Source organism: Peromyscus californicus, unplaced genomic scaffold, assembly GCF_007827085.1.
Source record: "Peromyscus californicus insignis strain IS unplaced genomic scaffold, ASM782708v3 Scaffold_5__1_contigs__length_169319896, whole genome shotgun sequence".
Classification (NCBI taxonomy): domain Eukaryota; kingdom Metazoa; phylum Chordata; class Mammalia; order Rodentia; family Cricetidae; genus Peromyscus; species Peromyscus californicus.
Window position 1 is genome coordinate 44,322,435 of NW_026294573.1, and position 25,036 is coordinate 44,347,470.

Consider the following 25,036-nt stretch of genomic DNA (forward strand, 5'->3'; position numbering starts at 1 on the left):
GGCTGCTTTCAAACTCGCAGAGATCCACCTGCCTCTGCCTCCTGAGTGCTGGGATTAAAGGCGTGCTCCACCACAGCAGCAAGAGATCTTTAACAGGGTCCCTTTTTTGCTATTAAAAAAATGACTGTATTATTTTCCATTGTACAATATTAATTGTACAAAATAGTGGAATTCATTATGATTTAACAAGGTCCCTTTCAATGTAATCTTTTCAAGTGTTTGTTAAAAAAGAAAAAAAAAATCACCCAGAGGGAAACTAAGCATCTCTCAAAAGGTAACAAAGAACTTGGGGAGATAATAACTTAAAGAGACCTCTGTGCCTGTGGTTTGGAATTTTCCATCCAATTGACAGCAAATACCTGCTGTTCTGTCTGGCACAGTCCTCTTGTCAGGGTTGGCTACTATGCCCTGCACCTTTGTCCAGCTCCGCCCAGTGTTGTCTGGCTGGGGCCTCTCTGTCTGTCCATCCACCTCCATCCGCCTCAGAGTCAGTTCTACCCCTTGCTGAGATGAGGCTGCCCTGGCTAGGGCTATGGCTGAAGCGGCTAGGGATATTCTTGCAGGTAGCCGTGGAGGTGGCCGTGGGCAAGGTGCTAATGATACTGTTCCCAGAGAGAGTCAAGCAGAACATCCTGGCCATGGGCCAAAAGACCGGGATGGCCAGGAATCCCCGATTCTCCCCCGACAACTGGGTCCCAACCTTCTTCAGCATCCAGTACTTCTGGTTCGTCCTGAAGGTCCGGTGGCAGAGACTCGAGGACAGGGCTGAGTATGGGGGGCTGGCCCCCAACTGCACGGTGGTCCGCCTCTCGGGACAAGAGTGCAACATCTGGGATTTCATTCAAGGTCAGCAGGCTGTTTCGGCTCAGGGGCTTGGAGCAGTGGGGGCAGGTGGGGTGGAGAAGTGAATTGGAAAACACCAAATTTTCTACCATCCCTCGGGCTGCTTCTTGGCCTCCTGCTAAGTGGTGGGATTCTCTGAGGTTTTCTCTCTCAGCTGGCATCTCTCCAGGGTTCATTTCACAAGCCGTCCACTCTGGCTTGACAGCCCCTGGATGTAGGCAGCTCGTCTTTATCTGATGAAATCCTTCTCAGCCTCCAGTCTGACATACAGGGCCACTTCCTGCAAGAAGCCAGCCCTGACTTCCCCAGGTTACCCTTGTTCTAGGCTGACTAGCATCCTAAAATTTGCTTTATCAGCATTCAAGGTTCGCAGTTATGCGTGGGTTCCTAAGTTTCACCTGCCACCCTCACTAGCCCATAAATTCCACAGGAGGGGACCGTAGCTCCAACCCACTCTAGTGCTCCATGTCCGATGTGGGCACACGGTAGCTGTTGAAGATCTCTCAGTCCTCCATCCTCTTCTCCATCCACCATACGGTCTGTTTGGGTTCTGGAAACCCTAATTAGTCCTCACTGCTCCTCTCCTTGACAGAGCTCTCTACTTGAGTTCCTTTTCAGACTCCACTTAACGGCTGCCAGATCACTTTTTCCTAAGACCACCCAGCATAGCACCCTGCAGCATCACACATCTGCATTCAGAGGAGCCCTGGGCTCGGCCTGGTGTTCACTGTCCTCCCTGGTCAAGCTTGGAATGTTCACCCCATCGCTATTTCCAAGATTCCTTCATGCTAACTCCAATAGACCAATGTGAGGTTTTGCCCACCTGAGCTTGGCTTCCATGTGCCTTTGCTTACACAATGATTAGGAACACCTTTGTGTGGCCAGCCACTTTCCCCTCTGCACCAGGACCCAGCTCTCCCGCCTCATCCTCTGAGACTCCACCTTAGATCGCTATGCTATATCGCTATATCGAGGGAGATGCTCTCTCCCTGCTGGACCCAGCCTTCCCTCCCCGTCCCTCCCCTCAAAAAAATGCTACTTCCTACCCAGCTCCCACCACTCCTGCTCCCCATTAGCTGAGCTTCTCGGTGGCGGGGGGGGGGGGGGTGTGTGTGTGCAGGGGAAGAGCTGTGTCTGACTCAGTTAACCCTCTGGGCTCCGAGACAGGGGGATAACTCAGTGCTTTTCAAAGTATGTTCTTTGGAACCCAATCCCCTCAGAAAAGCTTCACTACACAGAGTTCCCCAGGCAAACCAGTGTGGAAACCCCCACATCCCGGGTTAGCGCCTGTGATGCCACAGGGACAAGCGGGCCTGTGACAGGTCCAGAGAGGCTCTGAGGCTTAAAAAAAAAAAAGCAGATCTGTAAAATAACCCACACCCCACACTCCCACACAGTCCTCTCTCTTCAAGGAAAGCCTTTGAGCCTCAGCTGATTCCCAACACCACCCTTTGGGAAATGTTGACCTAACTGTGTCTCCTTGTCCTAGAAGGGGAATGGAGAGAACTGAGAGGCTGAGCTGACTGACTGAGTGAATGAGTGAGTGGCCAATCAGACTCAGGATCAGATCTCTTCCTCCCATTTCTCAGGGAGCGGTCCCTGTGCACCAGACCCTCAGATAGACATCAGGAGCCCAGGCAAGACCCTGCTCCTAGGCTCAAGGGCTTTATGGCTCCACAGCACAGGAGAACAGAACAAGCAAATTCAATGTTCCTGTGAAATACAGGGGTCAGGGAGGGCCTGACTTCCTGCAAGACTTGGAAGGCTTCCTGGAGGAAGTGTGTTTAGAACTAATGAATATGATTTTTGTAGGCTGAGAAGGAGAATGTTCAATGTAGGAGAGGAAGGGCAAGTCTCTCTCCTCATTAATGATTTCAAATTATAACATGAAAAGGACCTTAATTTCTCCAGCTAACAGCCCACGAGCGCTGACAATAAGACATGAGAACAGCAGCTTTTGTGCTGTGTCTTCTGTGTACCAGACACTGGAGGACCAGCACAGTGTGCTGCGTGTCCATCAAAGATAGTTCCCTGAAGCCACCCTGCCTCGGGGCCAGTTCACGGAACTGCTTGTACCAGTTACCTGTCCACTCTTAGTTAACAAGAGTTCAGTTTTCCAGGCATGGAGGCAAATACCTGTTGCCCCAGCACTAGGGAAGCAGCCAGCCCGGGCTATATAATGAGAACTGTATCAAAAACTACTGGCTGGGGACATGGCTCCGTGGTGGGGTGCTTGCCTAGCATACTCAAGGCTGTGGGTTCGATCCTCAGAACAGAAATAAGAACAAATCAGGCACGGTGACGGGATCCCGTAATCTTAGAACTCGGGATGCCGAGGCAAGAGGATCACAAGTTCAAGGTCACGCTACCTTGAGAGTCGTACATGAGACCCTGATTAAAATAAAGAAAGGGGGAAGTGGTGAACTGGAGAGAGGGCTCAGCAGTGAAAGAGAATGGTTGTCCCTCTTCCAGAAAGCCTGAGTTTGGTTCCCAGCACCCATGTTGGGCAGTTCAGAACCGCGTGTAGCTCTAGCTCCAGGGGATCCACCTCCCCCTTCTAGTCTCTGCAGACACCTAGACACATGTACACACACACACACACACACACACACACACACACACACACACACACACCAAAAATAAATAAATAAACCCTTTTTTAAGAAAAGGAAAAGGAGTCGGGCGGTGGTGGCGCACGCCTTTAATCCCAGCACTCGGGAGGCAGAGCCAGGTGGATCTCTGTGAGTTTGAGGCCAGCCTGGTCTACTGAGCGAGATCCAGGAAAGGCGCAAAGCTACGCAGAGAAACCCTGTCTCGGAAAAACTAAAAAAAAAAAAGAAAAGGAAAAGGAGTGTGCAGTTTGTCCCTGACCTCTGGAGCTGTATCAGAGAGCAAAGGATGTGAGGGGCTGAGATAGACCTCCTACCTTGCATTTATAAAATGTAGTTGACTTTCAGCACATTGACCCTGTGTGCCCTGAAGTCACTGGCATTGGTGAATAGACATGAATGTCACTGGCCTCTGCCCCAGCATACCAGAGGGACAGAGAGAATGGGAGAGGAGATGGAGTTCTGGAGAAGAGAAGACAGTTCTGGAAAAGGCACCTGTGTCTGAGTGACTTGGGAAAGCTACCAGGAGGACACTGGGGAGCTGACAGCCTAGCAGCCCTGGAACCAGAGGCAGATGAGGACAAGAATCAGGGAACAGAGCAGGAGAGATGGGAGGGGCCATTGAGTTCCCACGGTAGAAACTGGGTACAAGGGGAGGCCGCTGAGGTCACCAGGGACCAGAGCTGGAGGGCGTCCCGTCTCCTGCCCGGAGGTACACATACTCCTGACAGCGTTGTTCCTTTTGTGGAAGGTTTTCCAAATAGTTATTAATTACAAAGACATCCCATAATACTTCAGAAACCTCCCAGGCCTTTGAAACACTCTGAAGGATGCTTTGGATATGAACATTGAACTCATTTTCAAGGCACAGAATGGGAGGCCAGGCGAGTGAGTCCTTACAGATAATGTAATCTAAACAACCCCTTCACTGTTTCAGATGCAAAGGACCAGAGTTGTAAAGAACCCGTTCAGGGTCACACAGCAGTTCTCAGTGGAGTGGGGGCAAGAGCTTGTGCTTCTGGCCTGCTTTTTCCTGTCCAATGGGACCCTGGGGCCTCAGAGAGATTCTTTCCATCTCCAGTCCTCTGCACGGCCCTGAACAAGGACACACACGCACAGTATGCGCACATTCCTGAGCACCACACACATGCACAGAGCAAACTTGGATCTGCGGTCTCTCCAAGGGCACAGAGGAGGCATTACCTAGTAACGATAAAAGGGGGTTCTCTGTGGAGAGAGCCTGGGCCAGAGGCTCGCATGCTGGCCCAGGAGTCACAAACACGAGCCCAGTCCCGCTGCGCTCTAGAACTGGATTCCTATTTATGCAACACAGCAGACCTGACTTGGAGTCCTCACCTGACACCCTCACAGTGTGGACTGTGGCCTGGGGACACTAGCAGGCGCCAGTCACGAGCACCCATCCTTCTCTCTACTGCCAGGTCGGCATGGCACCAAGTGTAGACTTTGCCCTGGCTACTCATCACCATGACGACCACTGTCTAGATAAGTCAACAAATGGTCCTGTCCCTTCTGGGGCCTGTTGAAGTTTTGCCCATTAAAAGCAAAAATTCCAGACGGCTAACATTTTGAGCTGGTCCTGACCTGAAAGCACCTTTCTTATCTGAAGAGTGGTTCTCCAGGGTCATTACAGTCCAGTGACCAGCTGCTTGTCAGTGACTGGCCTCCCCTGCTACGCAGGGAGCCTCCCCTGCTAAGGCCTGGGCCTCCCTGTCATGTGGTGAGGAATCATCATGCAATCAACCGTCAGGGACAAGGCCCCACTCTGGGACCTCCCAGGGCCGCCTAGGAAAACAGTCTGCAAACCAGAGGAGGAGGGCTTTGTGTCTGCAGAGAACCCAGCGTGCCTACCCTCACACTGAAGGCTGAGAATCTGGGGCTTTGTTTATTTATTTATTCATTCATTTATTTATGTGTGTGTGTGTGTGTGTGTGTGTGTGTGTGTGTGTGTGTGTGTACATGTGCCCATGCACACGCCACAGTGCATGTGTGGAGGTCAGGGGACAACTCCAAGGAGCAGGTTTTTCTCCTCCACCATGTGGGCTCTGGGAATCAAACCGAGGTCGTCAGGCTTGGCAGCAAGCACCCTGAATTCTGAGCCATCTCGCTGGTCCCACATTAGGAAACTATAACGACTTGTGCGTCTCCTTTTACTCGTCCACTAGAACATGCAAAGTCAAGTGCACAGCTCTGTTACAGTGGATGCACAGTAGCCGGGACACAGCCCAGTGGTAGAACTCTTGCCAAGCACGTTGGAGGTCTTGGATTGGATCTCCAGCATTGCCAAAAACTAAGCTGAGTTTCAAAAGGCGCAGAGCAACTAGAACCTCTTGCCTGTTTGCCCTCCTGTTCTACGCTTCTCAGACGGCCGTGGTCTCGTCCCTTGGTTACTACTTGCTATTTTTTTTTGGTTTGGTTTGGTTTTTTGTGAGACAGGGTTTCTCACAAAAAACCTGTCTAGTTTTAGTGCCTGTCCTGGATCTCGCTCTGTAGCCCAGGCTGGCCTAGAACTCACAGAGATCCACCTGGCTCTGCCTCCCGAGTGCTGGGATTAAAGGCGTGCGCCACCACCGCCCGGCACTATTTGCTATTTTAACATATGTGCAAGCTGCTTCAAATCCTGTGTAGAACAGGAAGATGTGTAACTGATGACATGAAGCAGGAGCCAGCCAAGGAGCCCTCTGCCACCAGCTAGCAGCATGTCCTTCAGTTCTGCCTGCCCCCCGCCTGCGCATTAGCTGACGCTCCCCTTCTCTGTCCAGCTGCCCCCCCACCCGCCCACCTTCTTCCCACTCCATACAACAGCCAGCATGCCTTTCAAGTGTGAATCTGATTGCTACATGAAGCTAAGGATCTCTGCAAGCAACAGACTTCACTCTGGTCTCCTTTAAAATTTTTATTACATATTTTAATTCATTTGTATATGTATGTGTGCATATATGTATATGTGTGTGGGCACAAGTGTTCCACAAGTGTGCCATGATGCATGTGTGGAGGTCAGAGAATAACTTGTGGGCTGGCAAAATGGTTCAGTGGGTAAAAGCATCTGTAGCCAAGTCAGACAACCTGAGTTCAATCCTCAGGACCCACGTGGGAGCAAGAAAGAATAGACTCTTGCAAGTGGTCATCTTCTGACCTCCACACAGGCATCTATCTACCTACCTACATACACACACACACACACACACCTACATACACACACATACCACACATACACACACATACTACACACACACACATACTACACACACATACATACATACACATACACCTACACACATACCACACATACACACAACACCACACATATACACACACACACCACACATACACATACACATATCCACACACACCATACATACACATACCACACACACACACACACACACACACACACACACACGCACACACACACACACACACACACGCACACGCACACACACGCACACGCACACGCACACGCACACACACAGCATGCTCATGTGAGTGCAAAGGAACATATGAGAAGGGGCTTGGGCTCCCCAAGACTAAAGGTCTCTGGAGACTCGGGTATGGGGCGTCTTTAACATCAACACTTAGACCAGATCTTGCTGTCACCATAGTTGGGATGTCCATCACCACCCCTGAGTACTGCCACCAGGCTGTGAGTTCTTCTATCTCAGTGGCTCCAGAATCAAAGACCTGGATGGGGAGTGCTACCTGACCCCAGCTGCTGGGGCAGAGGGCATACCTGCTTCTTCTGTCTTCCACAAAGCAAAGCCGGGCACTGTCTTGTCAGTCATACACAGAATTCCAAATGAAAAAAGGGACTAAGGAACCAGGCGGGCAAGAATCATAGCATACACCCACCACCCTTGCCTTATAGCTCCAGGACTGCAGCTAGAATAAAACCCAGTGCCCTTGCTCTGGTCCATTGCGGTCTGTGCCAACTCCACCCTTGGTGCTCCCTTGCCAGGTTCCAGACAGTGGTCTTGCAGGTCCTTAAACAAACTGGGCTCTGTCCCTCCTCGAGGACTTTGTCCATTGACTCGCTTCGCCTGGGATGCCCTTCTTCCTTTCCCCGGGGCTGGTTCATGCCTGTCCTTCACCTCTCACGTTGAATGGCAGCTCTCCAGAGGCTCTCCCTGCCCCACCTGTCTGCAGTGGACCATTCCTTTATGATCTCTTTCCTAACACTATTACAGTTTCACAACGCTCACTGTTTACTTGCTTGTGGCCAGTCTCCCTGCTAAACAAACCTCACTATGGAGTCAGATTCCTGATGGCCTCCTTCGGTACTGACATCTGCCCGTGGCGGCCAGCCTGGTTTTGTGAATGCTGAATAAATGCTTATAGGTAGAATGTGAAGTGTGCTCAAAATGGGGAGATGAGTATGAACCCTTCAGGGGCAAGGAGCAGCTTGGGAGATGTGGTTGCTCACATAGGTCATGTCACTGTGCAGGGCCAGCCAGCCTCCAATAGACAAGGGTTCAAGAGGGTTTCAGCATCAGCCATAGAAACCTCAGGGTACAGTAGTAGGTCCCCAGGGCTTTCCTTAGCCTTGGCTGAGGAGTTAAGAAGGCTCCTGCCTAGAGCTGGCTTGACAGGCTTAAGACCAGGGACTCCTACAGGGTCCCACACTCAGAAGGGCCTCACGCTTGGGAGTTAGTATTTTGCAGAAGTTAGCGTGAAATTCCTCATGGTTTCATCTTTAGGAGGGTGGGGTTGTGAGACAGGGTCTCACTACATGACTGGTCTCAAACTCACAGCCATCACCTGCCTCAGTCTCCTCAGTTCTGGGACTACACGCTTGTACCACTATGTCCAGCCATGTTTTCATCCTTGGAACTACAGTTAGTTGTTAAGCCTTGTGGGATAACGGATGAGCTCTGAGGACCTGAACCCTCAGCCCACACAAGCACAGCCTTTTTCTGAATGTCTGAGACATGTCCTCTGAGACTCACTCTTCTATCACTGGCTGTGCCCTCCTGCTCCCGCAGTGAGTGCTGCCACTTTCTGCCCCAGAAGGGGGAAGATCACTGAACAGGAAAGGTGGGATCTAGTGCGGGCACCCCTCCCCAGTGTCACATGGCAGGGTGCTGTCCCCGTCATGAACTGGCATTGACAGTGTGCAATGTGGCAAGTGACTGGGAGAGACCTGGAGGGAGAGGCTCCTTGTCAGTCAGCCCCTACCCCATGGAGGTCCCTGGAACACCCAGGAATAGAAGAGGCAATGCCCAGTGGGAAGAAGGCCGGGCAGGCAGGAGGGGGAGCTTCTGCCTCCGCTTCTATGTTCCTGGCTGAGAACGTTTCAGTCTGGAGGAGATGGGAGATACACGAAAAGCCCAGAGCTGCACGGTGACTATGGGGGCTTCTCTCACCCTCCCAGTATCTTTGGGCTTAGGGGAGCCTGGCATTAAACAGCAGCTAACTAAAACACCAGGCCAGGTGCTGAGAGAGACCGCAGAAGGCACCAGGAATCTGTTTAGCAAATCTGGCAGCGCCAGCTTCGTTTCTGAAGATTTCATGTTGCAGCAGGTCCCATCCCTGCTCCCTTTGGGACACCCTCTACACTGTTTCACTACTTCAGAGCTCAAGGAGTAGATACCAGTTCCTCGCAATTGTGAACATTTACGGAGCATCTCGTCTGCGCCAGGTGCCAGGTTAAGCCCTCATCGGCATTAGTTTACTTAATCTTCATAACGATCCTATAAAGTATGCGTTCTCTGAAGACTCGTTTTTTTTTTATTGTATGTGTGTGCCTGTGTGTATGTGTGTGCACCACCTGTGTGCCTGGTGCCTCAGAGACCAAAAGAGGGCGCCTAATCCCTGGAACTGGAATTGCCGGTGGTGGTGAACCGCCTAATGTGGGTGCTGAGAACAGAACCTGTGCAAGATCAGGAAGTGCTCTAAACCACTGAGCTACCGTTCCAGCTCCCTGCAGAGCACGCACCATCGTGTCCATTGCGCACGAGGAAACTGGGGTACTTTTTATAGAAAGAGCACTGACGTACAAGCCAGTGTCCATTTGAACTCCACTGCTGACCTGCTGTGTGTGGGTGCTGAAGCAAGTCCATAAGCTTCAGATGCTTCCTGAGAGAGAACTGCCAGGCATGGTGGTGCACTCAGGAGGCAGATCTCTATGAGTTCAAGGCCAGCCTGGTCTACATAGTGAGTTCTGGGGTAGCCAGTGCTACATAGTGAGACCTTGTCTCAAAAAAGGGGGGGGGTAACTACCCACTCTGAATACTAGGAATCATATCTCATAGAGGATGGACATCTGTCTACCTTATAAACTTCAGTCTGAGGGGAAGGGATTCTTCTATTATTTTAATTACCATCTAGCATCTACAGTGGTCATCGAAACTCCTAACAAAACCTCTGTTCTCAGGGAACAAAAGCCAGCCTTAGCCCCCACTAGCCATGCTGTCTAGGCTTGGGCTCTACACTGTGCCCAGGATGCACCCCACAGGGACAGAAGGAACAGATCTGAATGCAGGAGGGAAGACATTACAGACAAGAGAAAACAGTGCAGGTTGTAGCTCCTGATGGTCCCTTTGCTGCAGGCAACAGGCCGCTGGTGCTGAATTTTGGCAGCTGCACCTGACCTTCATTTCTTCTGAAATTTGACCAATTCAAGAGACTTGTAGACGACTTTGCCTCCACGGCAGATTTCCTCATCATCTACATCGAAGAAGCTCACGCGACAGGTACAAAAGGACTCTCTGCCTCTACTCTTCCCACCCTCTTCTTTCTCCCATCCCCCAAGCCCATCTTATAGTGTGTGTGTGGGGGGGGAGACGAGGAGGGAGGGCCAGGGAAGCCCTGCACTGGCTTTGCCTCTGCCTCTCTCTCCACAATCTGCTGCAGCCAGGGCACGCAGAGCAGAAGTCTGAAGAGGAACATAGATAAGCAGAGGTTCAAGGGAGGGCGGCTGGTTTGAGCACGTTTTCAAGGCATGGAGACGTGAGGTGTCGCAAATGAAAATGGGTGCCCTATAGCTATATTCAGATATATCCTAAGATCAAAGAGACATTAATGGCCTGTCTGGAACACAGCACACCAAACTTTGGTGAGCCGCCATGCTCCCGGGGGCCCTGCTGAAGCAGATGCCTTCACAGATCTGGGTTGAGTTCTAGGTGACGGTTCTGTCTCTGGTGTGAGGACCACACTCAGATGAACACTGCTACAGGACAGCTCTTACCCAAGGAAGCTTCTTCTCATTCACATTTGGGGGACAACTTAAAATGTCGTGGGGTAATAAGTGCATGGGTACGAGCATGCGCTTCTCTGTAGTTTCATGCGTATTTAAACTTTTCCAGAATGTATATATTTTTAGGAACAGCTTGGGCAGCAGGAGCTCAAGCACAAGGCACAGTGAATCTCTTTGTGAGAGGTAGGCCCTGGGCAGCCACTGAGATCTGTAATCTCCCTAGCTGAGAAGAGACAGGGCGTTGACAGTCTCCAAGATGACAGCTGGAGCTTAGCCAGAGCTGATTAGATCCTAGGGTGGCACTTCTCAAACTTCCGTAAGGTTACCCGGAGACCCTATTGGGTACGGGGTGTGGTCAGGTAGAGCCGGGGCAGCTGGCCCAGGGACCACACTTGGAGGAGCTGACCTAGAGGACCCGCATTCATTTCCAAAAGAACAAGTTCTAGCTGTAGTAGGGGGCGGGATCACCCCCAGCACCGACTCCTGGTTCTGAGGCCTGCTGCACTTTTCCTGAAGTCAGGCCCAGCAAGTCTCACCCTTTCCAGAACCCAGACCTGTCCACCCGAGCCACTGGGGAAAAGCTCCCTGGTGCTGTCCTGACCCTGTCACCTCTGTGTCTTGCTCCCCGCCAGCAGACAGTTCTTCCTCCCCACCTCCTGCTCTGACATGCTTGCTTTTGTGAGACAGACAGAACTGGACATGAACTTCAGAAAGAAAGTGTGCAGAGCCAGAGTCCACCAATCCTAGGGGCTCAAGGGTCTGAGGCAAAGTTTAGGTGTAGTTCCCACTCTAGCATGTGCTGGTCATATAACCTCGGTCAACTTTCAGACTTGTTTCTCTGCCTCAGAGTAGAGCAACAGCTGCTGCCTTGCAGAATCACTCAGCCATACTCAGCCAGCACTGGGTCTCTGCTCAAGCTCATGCTGGACCCAGCAAGAGTGAAACAAGACACACACAGCTCCTCCTTCCTGTAGGCGCTCACGTCTAGAGCTGAAAGGCATTAAGGAGCCCGGGATCGAGCTGGAGGGGGATAGGGGCCCATCAAAAGATCTAGGCAGGAGAGTGACAAAGGCAGATTTGTGTTGGGAATATTATTTTGAGATATATTACTTTTGTTTACGTTGCATTTGTCTAACTCTGTGAAGCTGTGTTACTTTGCCTGTCTGAAACACCAGATGGTCTAATGAAGAGCTGAACGGCCAATGTCAAGGCAGGAGAAAGGATAGGCGGGACAGGCAGGCAGAGAAGATATATAGAAGGAGAAATCTGGGGGAAAAAGAAGGAATGAGAGAGGAAGGAGGACTTTAGGGCCAGCCACTGAGCCACCCGGCTACACAGCCAGACACGGAGTAAGAAGGAAAGAAAAGGTATACAGGAACAGAGAAAGAGAAAAGCCTCTGAGGCCAAAGATAGCCAGGATAAGTTAAGTAAAGCTGGTTAGCAACAAGCCAAGCTAAGGCTTGACATTTATAATTAAGAAAAAGCCTCCATGTGAGATTTATTTGGGAGCTGGGTGGAGGGTAAAAAACAACCATCAACAGATTTATATATTGGAAAGAACACCATGGTGAGAAATAGGGGAGGGAGGTGGTCTAGTTTCCACAGTAGTATCATTGTTGTTGTTGTTGATGGTGGTGGTCTTTCGAGACAGGGTTTCATTGTGTAGCCCTGGCTGTCCTGGAACTCACTCTGTAGATCAGGCTGACCTCAAACTCACAGAGATCCGCCTGCCTCTGCCTACAGAGTGCTGGGACTGAAGGCACGCGCCACCACTGCTCAGTCACTCAGAGTAGTAGTCCTTCAACTGTCTTGCACGTTAGAATCATAGAGAAGGCTGTGAAAACACACAGCTCAGAGCCCATTCCTCTATGGCCTAGAGCAGGGCTGGGAATTCTGGTGACTAAGAAGCTCTTGGGGAAGGGGGGGGTGGGGAGACACACACACACACCACACACCTGGACAACCACTGCTCTGACCTTTACCTCTACATGCAATTGAGGCACCAGCAACCTTGACATCCTGGGGGCGGGCTACACTGCCACTGACCCCTAGACAGACTCTTCCTCTAGCAAATCCCCCAGCGGCTCAAACATAGGCTAACGATCACTAACACTTTGTCCAACTATGTCTCATTGAAGACCCGAGGCCTGCCCTGCCAGTCAGTATCCCAGGTAGCACTTGAATTCTGGTGATCCCATGTGTCCTTGCACCTCTGACAGGAGACTTGGCCAGTTTCTAACAGGGCACTGCTATGTGGAGCTTTCTGTTACAAGTGGGTGGGACTTAGACCATGGGAACTGCATGTCGCATCTGTGGGGCTGCAGCCTACCCTTCCTCCTGCAGATGGCTGGGCTTTCAAGAACAACGTGGACATCCGGCAGCACCGGAGCCTCCAGGACCGCCTGCAGGCCGCACACCGGCTGCTGGACAGGAGTCCCCAGTGCCCTGTGGTGGTGGACACAATGCGGAACCAGAGTAGCCAGCTCTACGCAGCGCTACCTGAGAGGCTCTATGTTATACAGGAGGGCAGGATCTGCTACAAGGTGGTGACCTAGGAGGTCTGGGAAAGGGCATGGAGTTGGTGTCACGGGGGCAGAAGGGGATGTCAGCCCAGGGAGAGCTGTATTCCATTACTTCTCACCATGTAACCTGGGCGAGTCCTTTCACCTCAAAACCTTCCGGTTTTCTCTTCTGCAAAATGAGATTGGTCTCCACCCAGTGCAGAGTGAAGCGTGTCCACGCACATGCCAGCATTTGACTAGAGCTGCAACCTCCTGGCTGCCTCGGCATCCAGAGTTTGGCCTAGTCCTTATCTCTTCTTGTTTAGCTTTTACTGCTTCTTTGTTTTTGAGACAAGGTCTCTCTACATAACTTCAGCAGTCCTGGAACTCACTCTATAGACCAGGCTGGCCTTGAACTCACAGAAATCCGCCTGCCTCTGCCTCCCAAGTGCTGGAATAAAGGCATGTACCACCATGCCCAGCCTTTATTTTTAATTTTTTAATTACATTTTTTATTGATCTCACATGTGTGAAGGAAGGCACATGCATGCCACTGTGAGTGTGGGGGGTCAGAGTGTAACCTGTGGGGGTCAGTTTCTCTTTTCACCAGGTGAGTCTTAACAATCAAACTCAGGTCGTCCCGCTTGGTAACATGCACATTTACCCACTGAACTATCTCAGTGGCCCTTGGCTTTAAGCTGAGTGGGAAAATGTTTCCATTTTCTTCATGATGCTCAGAGAAGGGAGAGCTTGACCAAGGTCACCAGGCAAGCAGAAGAGGAAGGCTCTGGAGCTGTCACTGCTAAGAAGGACCGGGTGATCAGAAGCTAGAAATGAGGCAGGAAAATGATTTGGAAACTGAGTCAGGCCAGCCTCATAGCAACCATTTCCCCTCAAGGTTTCTGCCTGGTTAGGATAAAGAGAGTAATCATAGCCATGACCCATCAGACACCATTAGCCTATCCAGAGGGTAGAAGCTATATTGTGTAGTTCTGAAGGGATTTCAAACCTTGAGAACAGACTATGGATGCCTAGCCACATAGATGACAAGCTAGCTCTACAGCCTGCCGGTAAAACAAAGAATAACCTACAGACGGAGCCCCAGGGGGCAAGGGTCACAGTAGAAGATCCATCTTCCCTTCTCCCTGAGACCTCATCTTTTGATGGCACTATTGAGGCAAGCTGGGCACTGAGTCCCTAATCTGGGTTAGGCCCTGTGCAGGTACAAGAAATAGAGAATGCACTTAAAATGACCCCTGACTTATGTCAAAGGCATCCACAGTCGAGGCTAAGAAAGATACAAAGAAGAGCGGTGAAGATGGAAAGATGGATCAGCCATTAAAGAGCTTGCCACACAGGCACAGGGGCCTGAATTTGGTACCCAGAACCCACGTGAAAAAGCTGAGCCCAGGGGCATGCCCTTGGAATTGCAGTGCTAGGGATTGGAAACAGATGGGAACCACCCTGGATTGACAGCTTTTACACAGATGTCATTGGGCAGCGGTGGTGAATGCCTTTAATCCCAGCACACAGATATCATTACTGATGCCAAGATTGCAGACAGGTGGATAGATCCCTGGGGCTCTGTGGCCGGAAGTCTAACCTAATTGGTAAGCCCCAGACCAGAGAGAGACCCTGTCTCAAAAAACAAGGTTACAGCTGGAGAGATGGCTCAGCAGTTAAGAGCTTGTTCTGCTCTTCCAGGGGACCTGAGTTCAGTTCCCAGCTTCCAGGTCGGGCAGCTCACAACCACCTGTAACTCCAGCTTCAGGGGTTCTCATACCTCCTTTTGGACCCCATGAGTACTTGCTCCATATAGAGAATAGGAAGAGAGAGAGGGGGGAGGGGAGGGGGTAAGGTTGAGCCAAGTGCTGGACGGTTCCAGAGCAGGGGTCAGGGAAGCTTTTCTGTTGATGAGTTGGAGAGTAAATATTTTACTTTATGAGCCAAGTCTCTGAATCCCCAACAATCCGATTCTGCTGTCGGAACACCGGAGCTGTTGAGGACACCATACCAATGAAAGAGCGTGGGTGTCAGAATTGATCTAGTTCTCAGACTTCAGGTTTCCAGCTTCTGGGGGAAGGACAGGCTTTTCCGAGGATCTGGCCGGCTTGTGCCTTGAGCTGCAAGGACTCAGGCAAGCCATCGTGAGGAGGGAAGTTGGTTGAGAATATAGGAAGCAGGTGGGTAAGGTGTGAGGCACATTAGGGTAAGGCATGAGGAGGAAGGGAATTAATCATTTAGATGGCCAGGATCTGGTTCTGGACCAGGGAATTTCATCTTACTCTGAAGGCCAAGAAGAGCCACAGGAAGGTTTTGAACAGATGAGGCATGATCTGATCAGATCTGCACTTTAGAAAAATCACTGGTGTCTGTGGAGAGAGGACAAAGAGAACAGGGACCGAGCACAGGAAGTACTGTGGTTTCCCAGATTGGGATGAAGAGGCCTGAGCAAGGACAGTGGGTCTGGAGAGCCAGAGGCATTCTATAGAATGGAAAGAACTCGGTGTCAAGGCTGATGTAAGAACTTATGGTTTGGTCCCCTTCTCCTAAACCTCTGCCATTTTGCCTCTGGCCTCCCTCCTAACCCCCTGCCCACTCTTCATGTTAAATGTTGGTGTCACTCTCCACAATTTCCCTGAGTGGCATGACCTACCTCAAGGTTGCATCTGCCTGCACTGACAATTCCCATGTAGATATCATTAGCCCAGATCTCTCAGACAGGCCCCAGATGCGACATTCGTTGTAGGGTGGGACCGATGACATCTGACTCATCTCTCTTGCAGGGTAAACCTGGCCCTTGGAACTACAATCCAGAGGAAGTCCGCGCTGTCCTGGAAAAGCTTTGCCCTTCACCTGGACACATGGTTCAGCTCTAGGGAACCAACGAGAGGGCTCCCCAAGCTTGGTGCTCCCTCACCCCAGTCCAGATACCTTTTTATCTTTGACCTGTGTTCCCAGGTGAATTATCAGCTCAGATTTTTCTGATCTAAACAAATAAATCCCAGGGAGGCAATGCAGGTCACAGCACAAAAACCTGCACAAATTGTTACAACCAGAAAATAAAGCAATACTGAGCTGTTAGGAAGAGTGAATGTGCAACTCCGCTCTGCTCCCACAGCAGAGACCAACCCAGTGTACAACATCTCCTGCCGGGAGGGCACTCAAGCTCCCTGGGAAGACTTCTGAAGTGCAGTGGCTCTTCTGATGACGTCAAGAGCGGTGATACGGCATCCTTTACCGTCAGTCAATCCAGGTGACCAAATTTGCCATTCATAGAATCAGACATTTAAAATGCTGAATAGTTTTTCTTTAAGTACCAAGCAGAGGATGTATTTCTACTTGTTAATGAGAGATGAGGAATTAAAGGCAGAGAAAGTAGGAACCAAAGACCACAGAGACCCTTTTCTAGCCAAAAGATTGAAATCAGTTGGTATTGTTAGTGATGGGTGTTTCCATAGCAACGCATATCTACTTCTACTTCTCTGGTTCTCTGGTGCTGATCTAAAAGCTTTATAACTTTGACCAAACCGAATCACAGGCACCAGCAAAAGCTGCCATTCAGGCCCTGGTGAAACTCTGCTCCACTGACTCACATGTCTCTTATTGGTCCTTCGTGTTAGATGACGTCAGACTGATGGACAACCATCGGTCCATCTGTTGTGACTGCTTCTTTTCATATTTGCTTATGATGGTCACAGTGTAAAGTGCACACCGCTGGGACTTGATTTTTTAAAATGTCAAAAGAGGCAACAGGCTAACAATTAAAATCTGTCAGTCTATTTCGAGTGGTGTCAGTGTGGTCTGTACATCTTCTTTTCCGTCTTGTGTTGGCCTGATCTATTGTTTATGATCGCCCACATGTGATTTCATCAGACACAATATCATTTGCTGGAGGACCCCATTCTGGAAGAAGAATGCTCACACGTAGCACATGTCAAATGTGTGTGCTGTTTTGTGAAATGTTGCTGAAGGGACATTACCTGTTCCCAACGAGGTCCCTTTAAAGGCGGGCGATGAGAGAATGCACACAGGAAACACGCTAGCATGCAAACAGCTTCTCTTTGACTCTGCCCTGAGGGATACACTTTAACTTTGTTTGTTTGTTTTTGTTTTTTTGTTTTGTTTTGTTTTTCGAGACAGGGTTTCTCTGTGTAGCTTTGGAGCCTGTCCTGGATCTCACTCTGTAGACCAGGCTGGCCTCGAACTCACAGAGATTCACCCATATTTGCCTCCCTAGTGCTGGGATTAAAGGCGTGCGCCGCCGCCACCACCACCCGGCCCACTTTAAACATTTTAATGTGGCATTGATTTATGCATTTAGGTGAGACAGGGTCTAGTTACACAGTCCTGATTGTGAACTCACAATCCTCAGACTCCAAGGAGGGACTCAAGGTGTGTCAAACCATTTGACTCTTAGGTGTACTTGGTTTATTTCATTTCACTGCGACAGTGTCTCCTGTATCTCACACTGGTCTCAAACTCTAAAGTAGCCACAGATATCCCCAAACTGATCCTTCTGTCTCCACCTTCCGCGTACTGGGAATAAAGGCATGTGCCACTATGCTTGGCTGCTTTACTTTAAGAAAAAATTAAGCCGGGCGGTGGTGGCCCACGCCTTTAATCCCAGCACTCGGGAGGCAGAGCCAGGCGAATCTCTGTGAATTGAAGGCCAACCTGGGCTACAGAGTGTGTTCCAGAAAAGGGGCAAAGCTACACAGAGAAACCCTGTCTCGAAAAACAAAAACAAACAAACAAAAAAAAAATTAGGTCAGCTATGGTGCTGCACACCTTTAATCTCAGCATCCCGGAGGCAGAGGCAGGTGGATCTCTCTCTGTGAGTTCAAGACCAGCTTGGTCTACATAAGGAGTTCCAGGCCACCCGGGGCTACACAGTGATACTCTATCTCAAAAAGGGGGTAGTGCCGGGAGGCCCTGTTGGTCGGAGGTTGCAGTCTACCATGGCCTGGTAGCTCTCTCTGAGCTTGGCAACATGGACAACACCTTCCTCCTGGTAGAAGGTACTCTGTTTTCTACCTGACCTTATTTGGAGACTGTCTCTAGGTCCAGATGCCTGACGTATCTCTAGTATGGCCCTTGACACAGTTCCCTGCAGAAGCTTTTCCACTGCTGTCCATGTGGTAATTAGACACTGTGCTAGGAGCTTCCATAGATGATAACAAAGATTTGTATTAGGAGCTTTATGATAGGACCATGATTCCACGGATGATAACTAAGACTTGTACTAGGAGCTTTATGACAGGAGTGTGCTGGTTAATGCAAATTAGGGTGATGCCCCAGCTACCAAGCCCATCCTTTACATCTCCCCTCACTCTGGAATAAAATTGAGCTATCTCACTGAAGCTCTGTCACCACTTCTGCCCCTTTGTCCTCATGGACTGGTGACCAGTGGACCATGAGGAGAAAGGGGACCCTGTGGGAGTCTCTGGGAGACCAGCTCCAACCTGCTCCCACCTTTTGAAGGGTTCTTAGATGGAGGAGAGAGGAATTAAGAAATAGAAAGAGAGACTTAGCCTACGAGAAGAAAGACAGAAACACAGGATAGGTTTAGGAGGGCCTGGGTCAATACCCACCAGCCTCGTCCTTTATTGAAAAGGGCTTTTTATAATACACCAAGGGGAGAGGCAAAAGACCTCCCCTTTGCAAGATCAAAGCACACCATACAGCCAAGTGTAGACCCTTCCAAGCACCTGGTAAACACACCCAGGGTCAAATCATCCCATTGTGCAGCCCTCCTGGGTAAAGCAAGCTCAGATTCTCTGACCCTGAGTAATTTCTCACTAGGAAGCCTCTGTGGGCTCCCACAGGACCCCACAGGGTAGGGCACTGGAGAAATGGCTCAGCAGTTAAGAACACTCTTTATTCTTATAGAAGGCCTGAGTTTGGATCCTGGTACCCTTGCCGGTTGGGTTACAAACACATGTATCTCCCGCTCCTAGGGATCTTCTGGTTTACACGGGTACTCCAACACACATGACAAACATTCACACAGACACACATACTCAAATAAAAACTTAAATAATAATGATAATAATAATAATAATAATAATGATATGGCTCATTGGTTAAGAACACTTGCTGCTCTTACAGAGGACCCGAGTTCAGTTTCTAGCACCCCTATGGTAACTCACTAGAGTGTATAACTCCAGTTATAGGTAGTTGTGATGCCCTCTTCTGGCCTCCTTGGGTACCAGGCACACATACATGCAAACACTCACACAAGCCTCAAACTCTAGCGTAGCCATGGCTATCCCCAAACTCTTGGTCCTCCTGCCTCGACCTCCCAAGTACCAGGATCACAGGCCTGTGCCACTATAAAAATAAATAAACCTTTAAAAAGTAGTAATTTGCAGGGCGGTGGTGGCGCACGCCTTTAATCCCAGCACTCGGGAGGCAGAGCCAGGCGGATCTCTGTGAGTTCGAGGCTAGCCTGGGCTACCAAGTGAGTTCCAGGAAAAGGCGCAAAGCTACACAGAGAAACCCTGTCTCGAAAAACCAAAAAAAAAAAAAAAAAGTAGTAATTTGCCGGGCGGTGGTGGCACACGCCTTTAATCCCAGCACTTGGGAGGCAGAGCCAGGCAGATCTCTGTGAGTTCGAGGCCAGCCTGGTCTCCAAAGCAAGTTCCAGGAAAGGCGCAAAGCTACACAGAGAAACCCTGTCTCGAAAAAGAAAAAAAAAAAAAAAGTAGTAATTAGTGCTGGTGTGGTGGTGCACACCACATGGGAGTATGAAGCAGGAGGATAATTTGAGGCCAGCCTGGGCTACATAATAAGACTCTGTCTCAAACAAATCAGTTATTAATCATCTGCTTATCATAGGCATCTTCAGAAGTATTCTTACTTAATTTCTTTTATCCCCTGTCTTAGTTAGGGTTTCCATTGCTGTGAAGAGACACCATGACCACGGCAACTCTGTTTGTTTGTTTGTTTGTTTGTTTGTAACGAGACGGGGTTTCTCTGTGTAGTTTTGGTGCCTGTCCTGGATCTTGATCTGTAAACCAGGCTGGCCTCAAACTCACAGAGATTCACCTGGCTCTGCCTCCCAAGTGCTGGGATTAACGGCGTGCACTACCACAGCAACTCTTTACAAAGGAAAACATTTAATTGAGGTGGCACCTTAGAGTTTCAGAGGTTTAGTCCATCATCATCACGGCAGGGAGCATGGCGGCTGGGAGGACACAGTACTGACTACATCTTGATACACAGGCAACAGGAAGTGGACTGTCTCACTGGGTGTAGCTTGAGCAAAGGAGACCTCAAAGCGCAAACCTACAGTGACATACTTCCTCCAACAAGGCCACACATACTCCAACAAGGCCATAATCTCCTAAGAGTGCCCCTCCTTTTGGGGGCCATTTTCTTTCAAACCACCGCATTCTACTCCCTGGCCCCCAAAGGCTTGTAGCCGTATCATAGTGCAAATATGCATTCAGTCCAACTTCAAAAGTCTCCATAGTCTATAACAGTCTCAAACTTGTTTCAAAGTCCAAAGTCTCTTCTGAGACTCATGGCAATCTCTTAACTGTAATTCCCTGTAAAAACAAAAAAGCAGGCCGGGCGGTGGTGGCGCACGCCTTTAATCCCAGTACTTGGGAGGCAGAGCCAGGCGGATCTCTGTGAGTTCGAGGCCAGCCTGGGCTACCAAGTGAGTTCCAGGAAAAGGCGCAAAGCTACACAGAGAAACCCTGTCTCGAAAAAACCAAAAAAAAAAAAAACAAAAACAAAAACAAAAAAAACCAAACAAACAAACAAAAAAAAAAGCAGACCACATACTTCCAACACACAATGGCACAGTATATACATTACCCTTCGGAAACACAGGGAAGGGAGCATAGTGAAGAAATACTGGATCAAAGCAAGACCGAAAACCAGCTGGGCAAACTCCAAACTCTGCATCTCCATGTCTGATGTCAAAACTCTCCAGATCTCCAACTCTTTCAGCTTTGTTGACCGCAGCACACTTCTCGCTCTTGAGCTGGTTCCACTCCTTGTTAGCAGCTTTTCTCGGCAGGTATCCCACAACTCTGGCATCTTCAACATCTTGGGGTTTCCAACCCAATCCAAGCTTCAACTTCACAGCTTCACAAAATGGCCTCTCTAGGCCTTCATTCAGGGACACCCTTGACACATGCCTGACTTAGCATCTTTCCTTAGTCGCAGTGGGAGAGTCCATAATGCTTTTCTTCTGTCCTTGACTCTAAAGCCAGAACCACATGGCCAAAGTTGCCAAGTTCTGCTGCTTGCTGGGGCTGGAACATGGCTCCCTCCTTCAATTACATCTTCACCAACTTTCTGTTTTCAGTGGTTTCCTTCACTGCCTAAGCAAGACCATACCTACTTCAATAAGGCCACACCTCCTAATAGTGTCGCTCCCTTTGGGGGCCATTTCTCTTTCAAACCACCACATCCCCCAAAAGATATTATCCCCATTTGTGGATGAGAGAGTCAGGGCTCGGAGTAGTGTAAGTCCTCGGAGCTAATAAACAACACAGAGATGTGGACTGGTTGAAGACCAGAGCCCTGTATCTGTTCTAACTATGTGACATTGGCTAAACTGACTCAGTATCCTGAATAATAACACAGGACGGTCAGTAGTGCCTTCAGTACCCTGCAGAGCGGGCACAGCACTCCTTCAGTACCCTGCAGAGCGGCCCCCCTTCAGTACCCTGCAGAGCGGGCACAGCCTCCTTCAGTACTCTGCAGAGCGGGCACGGCCTCCTTCAGTACCCTGCAGAGCGGGTACTCCCTCCTTCAGTACTCTGCAGAGCGGGCACTCCCTCCTTCAGTACTCTGCAGAGCGGGCACGGCCTCCTTCAGTACCCTGCAGAGCGGGCACAGCCTCCTTCAGTACTCTGCAGAGCGGGCACGCCCTCCTTCAGTACTCTGCAGAGCGGGCACGGCCTCCTTCAGTACTCTGCAGAGCGGGCACGGCCTCCTTCAGTACTCTGCAGAGCGGGCACTCCCTCCTTCAGTACTCTGCAGAGCGGGCACTCCCTCCTTCAGTACCCTGCAGAGCGGGCACTCCCTCCTTCAGTACTCTGCAGAGCGGGCACGGCCCTCCTTCAGTATCCTGCAGAGCGGGCACGGCCCTCCTTCAGTACCCTGCAGAGCGGGCACTCCCTCCTTCAGTACTCTGCAGAGAGGGCACGGCCCTCCTTCAGTACCCTGCAGAGCGGGCACTCCCTCCTTCAGTACTCTGCAGAGCGGGCATGGCCCTCCTTCAGTACCCTGCAGAGTGGGCACTCCCTCCTTCAGTACCCTGCAGAGTGGGCACTCCCTCCTTCAGTACTCTGCAGAGTGGGCACTCCCTCCTTCAGTACCCTGCAGAGTGGGCACTCCCTCCTTCAGTACTCTGCAGAGTGGGCACTCCCTCCTTCAGTATCCTGCAGAGCGGGCACGGCCCTCCTTCAGTACCCTGCAGAGCGGGCACTCCCTCCTTCAGCACTCTGCAGAGCGGGCACGCCCCCCTTCAGCACTCTGCAGAGGGGCCCACTTCTGAACCACTTCCCACACTCCTTCAAATCCTGTCGGTAAGCACACAACAAACTCCCACTTGTCAACAAATGCTAGCAGCTGGAACTGTCTTAGCGAGGCTTTCTACTGCTGTGAAGAGACACCAGCAACTCTGATGAAGGAAAAGCATTTCATTGAGGTGGCTTACACTTTAGGAGGTTTAATCCATTATCATCATGGTAGGCCATGGCAGCGTGCAGGCAGACATGGTGCTGGAGAAACAGCTGAGAGTCCTACATCTTGACTCAAAGGTAACAGGAAGTAGACTGTCTCACTGGGCGTGGCTTGGGCATATATGAAACCTTAAAGCTCACCTCCACAGGGACACACTTCCTCCACAAGACCACACCTACTCCAACAAAAGCCACACCTCTTAAGTAGGGCCACTCCCTTTGGGAGCCATTTTCTTTCAAACCACCACAGGAACCAAATTTTCTGAATAAAATAGACCTTCATCTTCCTAGTTCAGTGCTCTTCAATACACCAAACAGTGAGAGCTGATTCTTTTTTGGGTGCAGAGTGATGCAAAGATATATGTTTTAGTTAATGTTCTACTGCTGTGAAGAGATACCATGACCATGGCAACTCTTATAAAGGAAAACATTTAACTGGGACTGGCTTACAGTTTCAGAGGTTTGGTCCATTATCGTCACGGTGGGGAACGTGGTAGCATGACATGGCCCTGGAAAGGTAGCTGAGAAAGCTGCATTTGGATTGGCAAGCAGCAGGAAGAGAAAGACACTGGGCCTGGCTTGAGTATTTGAAACCCCCAAATCCACCCCCAGTAGCACACTTCCTCCAACAAGGCCACACTTCCTAACAGTGCCACTCCCTATGAGCTTATGGGGCCATTTTCATTCAAACCACCACAATATAGCTGAGGTCCTCTGCTAGGCAGGGACCAGCTGTTATGATATCGTACATGGGGGACACTGGCTGGCCGGGCCAGGGTATTTCACTCGTGCAGGGAAACATGCCAGGCAGATGCAGCGGCGGGCTGCGGGGCATGGATAGTCAGTCATATCCCTTTATTATAATAGAGAGATGAAGAGAAAGATATGGAAAGAGGGAGGCAGAAAGAAAGAGAGAGGGTGCACACCTCACGGGAATGGAGAGAGAGAGAGCTGGGGAAGGGGGGTTTCTTTTTTAAAGGGGACTTTACCTGGGCCGGTCTCCAAGGGATGGGTTTCCAAGGGGCAGGTCAGAATACTAACATTCCTCCGTTTTGATGATTATAAAAAGGTGAGTTATGGATAGCAAGTGGGGGGAACAAGGGCACTGAATTCTGGACACTGCTTCATGCTGACAAGGGGTGAAATGGGGAGTTGGGAGTCACGCATAGCGCGGGGAGATCTCAGGTGTCCGTCTGTCTGTTCCTTGAGGGAGCTGAGAAGGTAGGCTGCAGCCATGGTACCAATGTTGTGATACAATGCGTGGGAGGCTTTGGTGGGGAGAGCCAAGGTGCCGCATGGTGGGTGAGAAACAGATTTGCCACGCAGACAGCGCTCAGTGGAGAGTTTTATTTGGTGGGAGGAAAGAGAGAGGGGGGAGAGAAAGAGGGGAAGAGAAGATAGGGAGAGAGGGAGAGGAAGAGAGAGCACACCTCATGGGAATAGAGAAGGAGAGAAGGAGGAGGAGTTTTCTCTTAAAGTAGGCTTTACGTCAGGATGTGCAGGGTGGGTACCCAAGGGGCGGGCCAGAATGCTAACACCCCCGCAGCAGTTGACAGTTTCCAGAGAGGAGGCAAGGAGTAGGCGCGGGAAGACTGAGCCAGGTCATGGTGCTTAGGAGATGCTCGCTGTCTGACTGATTGGCAGCCAGAGTGCTGCTTCATTTATACAGACTTCAGTAAGCAGGGATAGATTCATGTTGTTCAAAAACATAGATCATATCATTTCTGTTCTTGGACACACGTTCAACTTCCTCTTGCATATCTTCTAGTCGTCATTGATAAACCGTGACAGAGCAGAGTTATCTTTTACAATCATTTTTACTCATCAACCCCATAATCCAACTTTTAAGCAGCTCTTGTGGTTTCAAGGACACTAGACAGAAAAATCTCCAAGCCAGCCCAGGCAGATTGCCATGTCCTGAGCAGTGTATTATTAACTCTTAATGGTCAGAGTGTCCAAGAAAAATCCTCAGGCCAAAGTTATTATTCAATTTCTGGCATAACACAATGTTTACATTTTACATATCTTTATAGAATTTGTTTATATGTCTAATCCTGGCAGTCTTTTGTTCCTTGGTCACATGATACCACAGTGGCTCTGTATGAGCTAACTTTTCTGAGAAAGGGAGGCCCTGACCCTCATTCTTCTTCTTCCTTTTTTTTTGGT

At 50.1% G+C, this 25,036-nt stretch overlaps 1 protein-coding gene across 1 annotated transcript; it reads left to right on the plus strand.

Annotated features, from left to right (window-relative positions):
- Positions 1 to 509: 509 nt before the first annotated feature.
- On the plus strand, positions 510 to 16,042 carry Dio1 (iodothyronine deiodinase 1). Its single transcript, XM_052718772.1, has 4 exons — positions 510 to 846; positions 10,016 to 10,159; positions 13,006 to 13,205; positions 15,950 to 16,042. Exons 1-4 carry the CDS (start codon positions 510 to 512, stop codon positions 16,040 to 16,042), a joined length of 774 nt encoding a protein of 257 aa, XP_052574732.1.
- The last annotated feature ends 8,994 nt before the right edge of the window (positions 16,043 to 25,036 follow it).